Below are 12930 nucleotides of genomic sequence, written 5' to 3' on the forward strand. Positions count from 1 at the left end.
CTGAAAACGTACTTTAACAAATCCAAGCTTGTCCAGGATTAAAATTAATCTCTACAGTTAATGTCAAAGATGTACAGTTGCAGGCTGCAGTGCAGCCCCCCACCCCCAGATCGGACAAACACCTGCCATCACAAATGCCGGCAATTCCCAACAGAGCACACAGCTCCTACCTAACAGCTAATCCAACGGGTGGAGGACACTTGTCTAAGTGTCCCACAGTCAGAGCTTGATATGAAAGTCCTGCATCTCTGATTCCCACCTTCTGAGCCCTGACAATTCCTCCTCTTTCCTTAAGCCTTGGCCAACATCTTCCCTGAAAAGCTGTGGACACACAGTCTGTCTTCCCTTCCACACGCCTCACTGCTGTGGACTCCGCAGGTGCTGGACCAGTTGTCTGCTTGTCTATTCCACCTATAAGACCAGTGGTTATTTCCTAGTGACTTAACTGGGGCTGATTCGTCACTTTAACAGGGCTAAAATGTTTTGACCCATGCCTTGTTCCCGGGGGAAATTAGCCCCAGATAAGAAGGCATATTCAAACTGTATCGTGAGCGCCCACCAGAATGCACTTAGTTCCAGTTACCAACTGTGCAGCAGGACCCTCTCTTCCTAGCATCTCTGGTGTATCCATCTCTACCTGACACAAAGCGGAGGCAGCACAGCATGGCTCTGGAGAAGCTCCCCACACCAGAAGCACATACCTCATCAACATACGGCTTTACCAGGACTTGGCCAACCAGAGCTTCTGCATCCCTTGTCTTGTCAATCGTGGCATAGGTACGCAGGCAGTGCCGGATGATGTCCACATTTGAGGTCTGCAAACCTTCCAGCAGAAGGCCTTCTAGAGACTGCTGCAACATTGCTGTAATGCCAGCTATGCGCTGTGGGAAGCCATCAGAAAGTTCCCATCACAATGTTTTCCAACTTCAAATGGCTGTACACACGCTGGTGCCTGACCCCACTATAGGCAGTGTGTGGACATTTAAAAGGGGGACCCTGCCTGGGGCAATAGCCTATCTCCTCTCATGACCTTTCTCCAAGTAGACCCTGGCTCAGCAAAGAAGAATTTACAAAGAGTCAGTCAGAATGAGAAAATGTCATTTTCCTCTGAAGCTACAAGGTGAACTGGTTTCTGATAGACATTATAGATTTAAAGCTGGTGAAATGGCTCAGCCGTTAAGAACACTTGCTGCTCCTGAGTTCAGTTCCTAGCACCCACACTGAATGACTTACAGTCACCTCTAATTCCAGTTCCAGGAGACTTGACACCCTCTTCCGGCCTCTATGGACATCTGCAAACACACAGACATTCAGGCATGCACACAGAGACTAAATGGTTGTTTGTAAATGGAAAAAAAAGCTCAGTCTAGGGATCTGGGAAAATTCAATGTTATCTGCGCCATATGGTGTCAGATTCAGAGTGTTACTCTTACAACTTACAGTCTTTCCACAAGATCTGTAGTGAATGACACTTGGAAAATAGGAGTCCCCAAACCAAAACCCCAACCTAGGGTCAGCACCCTATAATTCACAGTCAGTGCCAGGTATGTTGCTAACCACAGACTAAGGTTCTCTACAACCCAAAGCCCAGCCCCAACCCACACTTACGGGTCTCACTTTGTCCAAAAGGGGCATGCCTTTGCTTTGCACAGCATGAAACTGAAGCTGGTTAAATTCTGTAGCAATTCTCTCCAAAACCTGTCCAGTCAAGAGAGGGCTGGGAAAGACAACAAGCAGAGAGTTTAATTGCGAGGCTGTTGACTCCCCAGAGAGCATGGCACCTGACTGGTCACGTGGGTCCAAACTGTAGTGCTCGGGCTGAGACAATGGCCACTTTGCCACAAGGTCAAAATCAATCTTTGTGCCATCTGTCTGTCTTTTCCAAATGGCATTCCCAGACCACTGCAGCTGCAGTGGACCACTGGTAAAGTGTACGTGACTGCTGCTGCTGGGTTGCATGCCTCGGACCACAGGCTCACAGGGTGCCATGTGCCCCCACCTTCTCTAAGGCCCGCTCCCAACTGCCCTCACTGTCCCTGCTTTGCCTGTGTGTCTCTCTCCTGCGATCCCTGAACCTTCTCTTCTTTACTTGCTCATCTCTCTCCTTTTGAAACACCTGAAAATTCTTAAGGCCCGCAGGTGTACATGCAAGTAGATACTGGGTAGATAATAAATAAATCTTTTTAAAAAACGTCCCTAGTATAAGGATACAGGAAAGCATCACAATGAGGTCATTGGAATGTCCGGCTCTGGACTGTCCAATCAAAATTAGTTCAGAGTGGAGGTGAAAGGCTGCCCTGAAGATGCTCCTGTCTTTAGTGTCTACAGCTCTTCTCCTGAAGCCTGGGGTTGTTTATGTCTAGTGTCTCAACACCCCTCAGCCTAACTACTCACTAATTTGCCCTTGCCTTCCCTTTGCTAGAGCAACAAGTCCTGATCTAAGCTGAGTGAAGCTCCCAGCGGTGATCCTGAGCAAAGCAGGCACAGTGTCAAAGCTGTGCTCATCACCAGGGCAGCTGGAGGCCCGCCCAGGAGCTGACCCTGATGCCAGCGACCTTACAATCTGACAGGAAAAGGACTCCATAGCTTCTGTTCCTGGTAGGTGTCTTGTCTGCAAGCCTGACAGCAGAAGGGAGGTGGAGGTCTGGGGGGGGGGGGCTTCCTGTGGTGACTTCTGTATGTCTTGTCTGCACATTTTGACGCAGAACTACACGAAACTCTCAAGGGCAGGAGAGATCAGAGGTATCCAAGATGACAGAGTAAATGTCACAAACGAGGCCCCCCCCCTTTAGCTTTTGCTTCCATTTAGCAGTGTCACCCCCTTTTCACTCCTTATGCATGTCTTGAGTAGATCTGAAACACGTTAAGTGAACTGGACAGTCAAAGGGAGGTGACAAGGAAAGAAAGGCCGTCAGTAGGATGGACAGGGGTCTGGACACCGGGCTCAAACCTGGATCCTGCAGCTGTGGGAACCACAGCTCTGGAGAATGTAGAAGTGAGGAAGGGAGGCTTGGGGATTTGAATTCCCAGAATGAGGATCATATGGCATAGTCATGCACTGAAAGGGTGGGAGGCCAGACCTAAATTTGGCAGAGAGGAGAGAGCTAGAGGAAGCAGATGCAGCCATGACACAGCACCAGCCTGCAGTTCCAGGAGCGAACACTGAGAACTGCTCTGCCAAGCGTCTAAGGAGGCACCAGGGTAACGGAGGCATGGGTTCCAGAGATGAGAAAGGGAAGACGGGAAAGAGCAAAGAGTGGATCTCTTCTGCCTTGGAGAGAGTGAGGAAAAAACAAGAGAGTCGGTTTCTCATCTGTGGGTGCATATGTCTGAAGAACGGCTGGAGAGGCTTTGGTGGAGAAGCTCGAGTGCTGCTGACAGTGCAGTGCCCCGGGAATACTACATGATAGCTTTGCAGGGTGTGTGCTAGGGTAGAGCTGGGATGAGAGGAGGGGCAATGGAGCAGGTATCCAGGAAAGAAGCTGGCAGGAGGCGTCAGGTGCTGGCTGAGGACAGCCGGAAGGACTGGCCCTTTAGCGTCCATCTCCCAAACGCTGGGATGAGAGGCAGGTGTCACCACACCTGGCTGAGTCACTTTAAAAAACAGCAAACCAGACGCAGACACTCTTTGTTTTCCAAAAATGAATCTCACTCAAAAAAGTTTTAGCCTGGATATGAAGTACTTAGTGAAAACACTCACCTGCTCGCTTCTAGGGAAGGTGCATCTTTACAACTCTGGGAGTTCAGGATTTTTTCAATTTTCTCAACTGATCGAATAACCTGTATAAGTCTCAACACACTCATCTATAAAGAGGACATCAAATAAAAACAAAGAGAAAAGCAATTATCTGGATGGTGAGAGGCCATCTTAAATATCATTACTTATCCTGAATTTCCAAGGACATAAACTCAATTCTGGCTTTCCTACAGTGAAATTTCACAATTCTATCCCAAGAGTATAGTAAATAACACAAAATAAGATAGCAGCTATCTTGCCAGCCCTTATACTTATTTTCTTAAGATACAGTTTCATGTTTTTCATTTCCAATATACTCATCTTCTTTAACTGCATAAGCACAGAACACCTACATACCCAAGTGTCAGTTCATTAAAACTGACACTTATTGCAAAAGTCCACACACGGACAAAGAGAGACACGTGGTATGGCAGGATGATGCCCAGGCTCCCCATAACACCAGGCTGTTGGCAGATACTGAGCTCCTGTCTTTCAAAGTGCAAAAGAACACCCCCGGTGCTGAGAACAAATGGCTTGCTTGCTAAGCTTCACTGTGGGGTGCTACTATTTAATCTACTTAATCTAGTGACCATTCAGGCACTTTTGTCCAATTTCGTCTTCCGTCAGGAAGTCCTGGTTGACGAACATGAGAAGCCTGGGAGGAGTGCTTGTGGCATGTAACATATCACTTTAAAATATTATTGCTGCTCCTCTCGCCTTATTCACAGACAGGCAGAGGAATGCCTAGGTACAGAGATACCAATGTCATCGTGCTCCGCTCAGCAGAGTACCCAGAGAGAAACCACATGCCCCGCAGTGCTGAAAAGGTATTAGACCGAGCCAAGGTTTGGGAGTAGACACCACAGCATACCTTTTTCTTCCTAATGTCTTCTTGCTTAGACATTCGTTCTTCTACTGCCAGAATTCCTTCACTGACAGATGACCGAAGACTCTTGAAAATAATAAAGAAAATGTTTTTACAAAAATGAAGTCTAACATTATAAAAGTGACACATTCAATTCTATTTTATAAGACTCAGTACCCAGGTCAATATTCAGACATCAACTAAGATTACAAAGCATGAGACAGAATCACTGTGAGGCACCCAAGTATGCAGAGTGATATACAAAGCCAAGGTCATGGCAGATTAAGTGCCAAAAAAGGCAGCACAGGACAGCACAGGTGACGTGGAGAAAAGACAACAAAGCCTGTGTAAGCGAGCATCTGGGATGGAAAGCTATGGTCCAGACCCTGAACATCTGCACACAAGCACAGGGAAGTCTTAGAAGGCCAAAGGAATGAGGGTAGCCCTGCTCAGGGTAGGCGAGGCACATCCTGGTACCTGCAGGCTTCCCTTTCAAGAGAAGGAGAGATGGGGGGGGGGTGTTAGCTTCTTTTTGAGGAGCCTAGAATCTACACAAGAAATATGGATAAAGCATCTTAAGAATGGAGAAACTCAGGAAACAAGAAGCGAGGAGCAGGAGGCCAGTGCAGAGGAACACCAGACACACCAGAAACTACTCGATTAGGCCAACCAGGAGATAATCAGGGATGAAGGCAATGAAAACTAGAGTAAGGTGGGTAAATCACAAAAATGCTACAGAAAAGTAAACTCACTCATTCAGTAAATGCTACAAAATATTATAACACTAGCTACCAACAAGCCAAACAATGGCATGCTTCAATCCCCGACCTCAGGATCTCAAAGGCCCACTGCAGGGCTGAGGATGGAAAAGCAGCAGTCTGCCTAAAGTGAGTAGCGTATGGCAGCAAGGTAGGCAGCAGAACAGAGGGAGGTCTGAGGTGACAAAGGAAGAAAGAACAAGCTGGCATGAGAGCTGCCGCAGGCAGAGAACAGTTGGTTGCTATTCATCTGCACAGAAAGCTGAGGATGCAGCTCCAGGAGCTCCAGGTAAAGTCACAGGGATGTGGATCCCAGCAGTGGACCACAGAATCATTCCCCTTCATTCTGTGGAGAGTGACTCAGAAGACCTTAAGAAAAACAACCAGACATCAGCATCCACACTGCTTGTGAGGTCAAAGCCCAGCTCAGGAGGTAACGCCATAGACCTCCTTACTTAAGGACACCTGACACCATTTCCCCAACACTGCACATGCAACAAAGTCCACCTGTCACATGTTCAAACATGGTCTAAGGTTTTTCAAGCTCATGGTGACACACACAGGTCACGTTGGGATGAACACCAAGTATATGACAGCTCCACAGTGCCAAAGAGCCTGGCAGTCAGGTGCCCTGAGACAGCCGAGGGATGGACCAGGAGGCAAAGGACGGAGTGGCACAGTGACCTACTGACATGACACCAAACTCCCCTGTCATAGCCAGCAGGAGTCCATCCCCAGCGGCTCCCTTACACTGCAGAGCACATCAGAGAAACATTACGTGTCTTTGTGTGAGGGTTTTCTGTCAAACTGGTATTGTCCTTCAGTTGCTCCAGGGTTTAAAGAGCTCTGTGGGCAGGTTAGGAACCTAACCACACATCATCATACAGCTGGGAATAACAGGCTGACTCCACCGTCCCCTCATCCGGTCACTTTCAAGTCATCTATACCAACTCTGTTGTCTTTACACCAGTCATGTGTAGACTGTAATAGCACATGCTAAACACAGAGAATCCTTTATCTGCGACTCTTTCAGAGACATGAACTGTAACTACTGACCATTCAAAACAACAAACCGACAGACTAGGAACTCCTGGATCCCTAACAGACAGGCGTATCATGCTTATGCTAAACTTTTTACTAAGAGTGGGGTGACTTACCAGAACCTCTTCTCGTAATTGTCCCAAAGGCACAGATAGCTGGTTGAGGGATCTGTCCATGCCGACCTAGAGGTAAAATCATGACAGCTCAGAATCATCAGTCCTATTCAGTGTAAGGATCTGTGTAACGATCCAAGTGTCCACAATCACTGTTGGCAGAGTACAGAAACGATTGTGGCTATACATGAAGACCGTGAGAATACGAAGTCAGAGCACATAAAGGACGCACAAATTACCTTGGGATGATTTGGGTTTTTTTGTGGCGCTAGGGTAGCGCAAGTGCTTCCCACTGAACCCTGAGCCCCAAGGGCGAGTTGAACAACTAAAGATTGGAATCAAAAGTGACTGTTAACTGGAAATGATGGTTTTCAACTGGCTGGTGCCAGAGTCTGATGAAGGACATCCCACCTGACTCTAACTCACGGGGAAAAGCAAATTTAAAAACAACGGAAAGGGCTGGAGAGATGGCTCAGAGGTTAAGAGCATTGCCTGCTCTTCCAAAGGTCCTGAGTTCAATTCCCAGCAAATAAATATTAAAAAAAAAAAAAAAACAACGGAAATAAAACTTTCTAAGTTTCTGATTCTACTAGAACAGCCCTCTTAGTAACTACAGCACATTCACAGTACAAACACAGTTCATTCATTTCCATGTTCCTTAAAATTTCCAGAGGTTGCACTTTCTATGTTGCTTTGGACAAACATTTAAAAGCAAAATAAAATATGAGCAAGATTGAAAAGCAACAAACGAAAAGATCTGTCTCAGGGTATTAAATCAAGCATTCCTATGCTGCTCTGAGAAGTAGCCGGCATGGTCCTCACCATTCCTGAAGGCTGGCCTCCTGGAGACCAGTGCTGTCTCCACTGCCTGCTAGCATGTGCGTGTGTGTCATGCTGGTGAGTAGGCTCCCACCGAGAGTGGCTGCCACGTGCGCTGGCGGAACAGCCTAACCATGGAGCTTCCTGGGAACCTGTCAGCACTCAACAATAATGGCCTCTTGCTGCCCCTCCCTTCACTCCAGTCAGCTAACACCCCAGACCTACTCAAGAGTAATCAAGCCACATTGGGCATGGTGATGCACACCTATAATCCAGCACCCCAGAGACAAGGACTACTGCAAGTTTGTGAGCAGCCTAGGCTACACTGCTAAATTCCAGGACAGCTAGGACGACAGATTAAGACCCTGTTTCAAAAGTCAGGCATGATAGCACACACCTTTAATCCAGCACTTGGGAGGTAGAGGCAGACGGATCTCTGGGTTGCAGGCCATCTTAGTCTATATATAGAGTGCCAATACAACTACAGCTGTAGAGAGACTCTGCGTCAAAAACACAAGACTGTCTCAGGAAAATCAAAAATACAAAGTGAATAATAAGCTCACAACATTTGAACTTAAAAAAAAGAAAAAGAAAAAAAGAAAGAAAAAAGAAAAGAAAATTCAGTTCTTTTGTGACTGACATTAATGAATGCCTGAAACAATATGACTTCTCAAATGCTGCACTTTTTTTTTTTTCCCCCGAGACAGGGTTTCTCTGTAGCTTTGGAGCCTGTCCTAGAACTAGCTCTTGTAGACCAGGCTGGCCTCGAACTCATAGAGATCCACCTGCCTCTACCTCCCGAGTGCTGGGATTAAAGGCATGCGCCACCACCGCCCAGCTAAAAGCTGAACTTTTAAGAACCAACCCAGACAAAGAAGACCTACGTGTCCACCAGCGGCGGGGACTATGGAGGGAAGCTCACCAGGTTTGTTGAGAGGTTGACAAAGTCCGCATAGTCCTTGTTGATGAGCTCCACCATGGCCGTCTTCAGCAGCTTGTAATACAGCTCCAGGTCGTCTCTCAACTCCTCCAGCTGCACACGCTTCCTGCAGTCAGACACGAAATGATCCACGTCGAAATCCTCCTGGAGAGCAGGAAAGTCAAGTTACGATAAAGACCCACAAAGCCAGTCTACCCAGAGCTCCTGCTGTGACGAGGTCCTGTCCACTCACAGAGGCGCCCAGAAGGGCTAAGGGCAGTCTCCTCATGGTCTCAGCCTACAGGGAACTTAAGTTTTGAAAATGACACGATTCACTTAAGGCTCTTCTAAAAACAGAAAAGCTTTCCTCGCTTAACTTTCTAAGCATTAAATGTCCAGTATAAAATTTTAATAGACTGAAAAAACAGCAAAGAAAGAAAAAACCCTGAACTCTTTATGCGTGTGTGTGTGTGTGTGTGATGGGACCTATGACTGACAGCACCAGCCGCCGTGATTTGAGAGGGAAAGGTGAGTATAATGGCTGATGCTGTCAATTGGCAGGATGAAGAATCACTTTGGAGACAAAGACTGGGAATGATGTCTGGGAGCGGTTTCGAGCTCAACAATAGTATTCATCTCTCCCTTCTAACCACAGGGGTGAAGTGACCAAGCATCGACCTTAAGTTCTGCCACCTTTTCCTTCTGCTATGACAGACCGACTGTAACTCCTCACACTGTAAGCTGGAATAGACCCTTCCTCAAGTTGCTTTTTGTCAGGTATTTGGTCATAGCAATGTGAAAATACAGAGAGCCGCCAATGACAACTCTCCAGCCAGAAGCTGTGTGTGATGGGGATAACTGAGGTAGAGAAAACAGCAGAAAACTAGAACCTGGTGTGCTGGTTTGAATGAAAATGGCCCCGTATGGCTGGGCAGTGGTGGCACACGTCTTTAATCCCAACACTCGGGAGGCAGAGACAGGCGGATCTCTGTGAGTTCGAGGCCAGTCTGGTCTACAGGAGCTAGGTGCAGGCCAGGCTCCAAAACTACTGAGAAACCCTGTCTGGAAAAGAAAGAAAGAAAGAAAGAAAGAAAGAAAGAAAGAAAGAAAGAAAGAAAGAAAGAAAGAAAGAAGGAAGGAAGGAAGGAAGGAAGGAAGGAAGNAAAGAAAGAAAGAAAGAAAGAAGGAAGGAAGGAAGGAAGGAAGGAAGGAAGGAAGGAAGGAAGGAAGGAAGGAAGGAAGGAAGGAAGGAAGGAAAAAAGAAAGAAAATGGCCCCATAGATCCATAGGGAGTGGCACTATTTGCGGGTGTGGTCTTGTTGCAACAGGTGTGACCTTGTTGGAGGAAGTGAGATCTCAGGCCTAGTACACACTCCTTTTGCTGCCTGTGGATCAAGATGCAGGACTCTCAGCAGCTTTTGCAGCACCATGTCTGCCTGCATGCCATGTTCCACCACGATAATGAACTAAATAAACTTCTGAAACTGTAAGTGACCCCAAATTAAATGTTTTCCTTTATAAGAGTTGCTGTGGTCATGGTGTCTCTTCACAGCAACAGGAACCCTAACTAAGACACCAGATAAGAACTGTCATCAGAGAGACTTCACTAAGCAAGTGGAAACCGATGCAGAGAGCCACAGCCATGCAGCAGACAGAGCTCAGGGAATCCTGCTGAAGAGAAGGAAGAAGAATTGTAGGAGCCAAAGTGGTTAAGGACATCACAAGAAAAACTCACAGAATTAACTAACCTGGGCTCACAGGAGCTCAGAGACTTAACCGACAGCCAGGGAGCTGCATGGGACTGAACAGGCCCTCTGCACATACGTTACACTAGTGTAGCTTGTCTTCTTGTGGGTTTTCTAAGAGTGGGTGCAGGGGCTACTCTGATCCTTTTACTGGCTTTTAGGACCCTATTTCTCATGCTATGTTGCCTTGGCCAGTCTTAATATCAAGTCACTTAGTCTTTCTGCAACTTGGTATGTCATGTTTTGTCATCCATGGGAGGCCTGTACTTTTTTGAATAGAAATGAAGGAGTAGATGGGGCAAGGGAGGTAAAAGGGAGGTCAGAGGAGGGCGGAAAAACAGTGGTCAGGATGTAAAATCCAGGAAGAGGAGGAGGGGAGGGACACCAGGTAAGTCTGAAAGCCACCACGGAACAAGCACAGTTTCTGAGCCCACACTCAACAGCCAAACCACACCTCTCCTTCAAGTCCAGAGCTGTAGCTGGCACACAGCAGGTGGTCAATGGGTGCCTGTGGGTGAGTAGTCAATGGCTACCATTGCATTAGCTAGCAGGCTGCCGCCAGGGCAATCTAACAACAGTTTGCAAACAAATGACTGTAGTTCACGGAGTCTTAACTCCAACATGTACCTGACATCCTAACCTTGTAAAAGACCTATGCCCCTGCAAAATACGCTGTGTAAGATACTCATGCATACATATAATCTATAGCAGGCACCCTTGTGCCACCAAACCAACTCATAAAATGTTTCTTTAAAGGAAACACAAAAAACACAGGACCTTAGCTTTTGGCTCCACCTAGAAAAACTAACAGTACACAGAACAGCTCTTCTATGTAGTTTCCTCTACGACTGAACTGGTCACAATTTTTTTTTTTTTCTTTTCTCTTTTCTTTTTTCAAGACGGGGTTTCTCTGTAGCTTTAGAGCCTGTCCTGGAACTAGCTCTTGTTGACCAGGCTGGTCTCGAACTCACAGAGATCCACCTGCTTCTGCCTCGCTGAGATTAAAGGCCACCACCACCGCTTGGCCTGAACTGGTCACATTAACAGAACTACAAATTGCTTGGCACACTCACAGGTTTGATAGCATGGAACAGCATGGAGGTGCCAGCAGCCCAGCCGTTCATTCCCCGGTCTGCTGTATGTGTTTCACAACCTGCATTTGGTGGCATCTTCTTTCTGATGCTGCATTTAACAGAGGCCTCAGGTCAGTGTGAGAGAGACACAGCAGGTAGTGCGGCGGAAAGGCTGCTGGCACTAGGCATGCAGGAGGCCTGCGTTAAGAAGTGAACACATCTAAGTTTTCTCACCTAAGGTCAAAATAGGCCATGTTGCCCTAGTGAGCTTTCTTCCTCCAGACAGCTATCCCCACCATGTACCTCTGGCTCTTTCTATCATCTTTTTGGGGTCACTCTTGGTCATGGGATGGGACAGGGGCTTTCTGAAGCATTCTCTCCAGCATCCTATTTGAACGCATTTACCGGGGCGGGTGAGACGGCAGTGCTTACTGCTCTTGTAGCGCACCAGAGTTTGCCTCCCAGCACCCACATGGCAGCTCACAAGCACCTGTAACTCTTAACTCCAGGGAATCCAACGGTCTTCTGGCCTCTGGGACTTCTGCACATACTGTGCACATAAACTCGGGAAGGCAAGCACACACAGACATAAAATAATACATCTCCAAATTACACTTCCTGCAGTGGTTCGGCAACGTCACTACAGAAGGGTGCTTCATTCCTGGTTCTAGACACGCCTCTCACACATGAAAAAGTAAAGACACATATAAATTAAAACCAAAAACTCTGAGATTTGGTCATGTTAACTGGATGCAAATACCAAAACAGAGCTAGGCCAATTAAGTCAGAGGGAAAAATTACCACGTAAGGAGAGTCACGAGCACACACGCGCGCACACACACTATCCTGTACGACTTAAACTCATTAGCTCAATATTTCAGGTGCCAAAGAGACAAAATTTCTAAATCCCTCACGGTGGAAACAGCTTTGAAGTGGTCCCTCAGATCTCAACTTTGACACATTAAACGGCACAACCTGTCGGCTCTCCGTTCTCGGGGTGGGGATTGGGGAGGGGGGAGGGACTGGAAACAGGAGGATCAAGACCTGCCTGGACTACAACTCAAAACCCTGCCTCCAGAAAGAAATTGCGTGTAAACATGTTTTGGGGTCGTTTAAATGACAGCGGTGGAGGGATACAACTAACAGGCTGAAATTCCATCAGCGAAGTGTTTTCCTTTTGGACTGGTAGGGTGACTCCTTCATGTCAGAGTGAAGTTCAGCCCGATCGGCCCCGTTCCCTGCGACTCGCCGGAGCGCCTGGGAATCGCAGGGCCTTAGCGTGGGGTGTCCTCGGCGGCAGCCGCCCCGCCGGGTGTCCCTCACCTTCATGAATTCGTCCTTATCGAAGCACAGAGTGTCCGGCCCGGTGGGCAGGTTCATCCTGTGTCTCTCCATCACGCCGGCCTCAGCTCCCAGGCTCCGATGGCACTGAGGACGCAGGCGACACCACTGGGGACGCGGCAGTCCAGCCCCGGCACGGCGCTGGCCCCGCTTCCGCCAGCAGCGATGCACGGCAGCCAATAGGCGGGCGGCGCGGGCGGCTGCGCATAGTGAACCAGGGGGAGGCGCGCGCAGCCGGGCGCTACTGCCTCCGGTAGCCAAGCGCGGTACTGCAGCGTCACGCCCACGCCGCAGGCTGGAGACACCAGAGCATCCTTGTTCTTTTTCCTCTAGAGGTGAGAGAGTCCAGAGCTGCGTCCCTCCGAGAGAAACGCCACCGCTCCTAAATACGGTCCTTAAAAACCGGTCAGAGGTCCAAAGCTACAGAGAAACCCTGTCTCGAAAAAACAAAAACAAAAAACGGTCAGAGGAGCTGGACTGTGGTGGCGCACGCATTCGGAAGGCAGAGGCTGTGGTGGAT

General features: G+C 48.0%; 1 protein-coding gene across 2 annotated transcripts in view; it reads right to left on the reverse strand.

The window, feature by feature from the left end:
- The window catches only part of Cog2 (component of oligomeric golgi complex 2), a 29386-nt gene extending 16817 nt beyond the window's left edge, over nucleotides 1–12569 (reverse strand). The window contains exons 1-8 of one of the 2 annotated variants that reach the window (XM_050147100.1): nucleotides 12393–12529; nucleotides 11070–11267; nucleotides 8255–8416; nucleotides 6517–6582; nucleotides 4608–4688; nucleotides 3701–3804; nucleotides 1609–1717; nucleotides 702–881 (exon numbers count right to left, since the gene is read on the reverse strand). In XM_050147100.1, coding sequence (XP_050003057.1) covers nucleotides 702–881; nucleotides 1609–1717; nucleotides 3701–3804; nucleotides 4608–4688; nucleotides 6517–6582; nucleotides 8255–8416; nucleotides 11070–11165 — 798 coding nt within the window. In that variant the 5' untranslated portion in view covers nucleotides 11166–11267; nucleotides 12393–12529. Of the gene's footprint in view, nucleotides 1–701; nucleotides 882–1608; nucleotides 1718–3700; nucleotides 3805–4607; nucleotides 4689–6516; nucleotides 6583–8254; nucleotides 8417–11069; nucleotides 11268–12392 lie in introns of both variants that reach the window. The other variant, XM_050147101.1, reaches the window with a different exon arrangement.
- Nucleotides 12570–12930: the final 361 nt, after the last annotated feature.

The sequence above is a fragment of the Alexandromys fortis genome, unplaced genomic scaffold (genome assembly GCF_014885135.2).
Source record: "Alexandromys fortis isolate MF-2015 unplaced genomic scaffold, M_Fortis_MF-2015_v1.1 scaffold_12, whole genome shotgun sequence".
Lineage (NCBI taxonomy): Eukaryota > Metazoa > Chordata > Mammalia > Rodentia > Cricetidae > Alexandromys > Alexandromys fortis.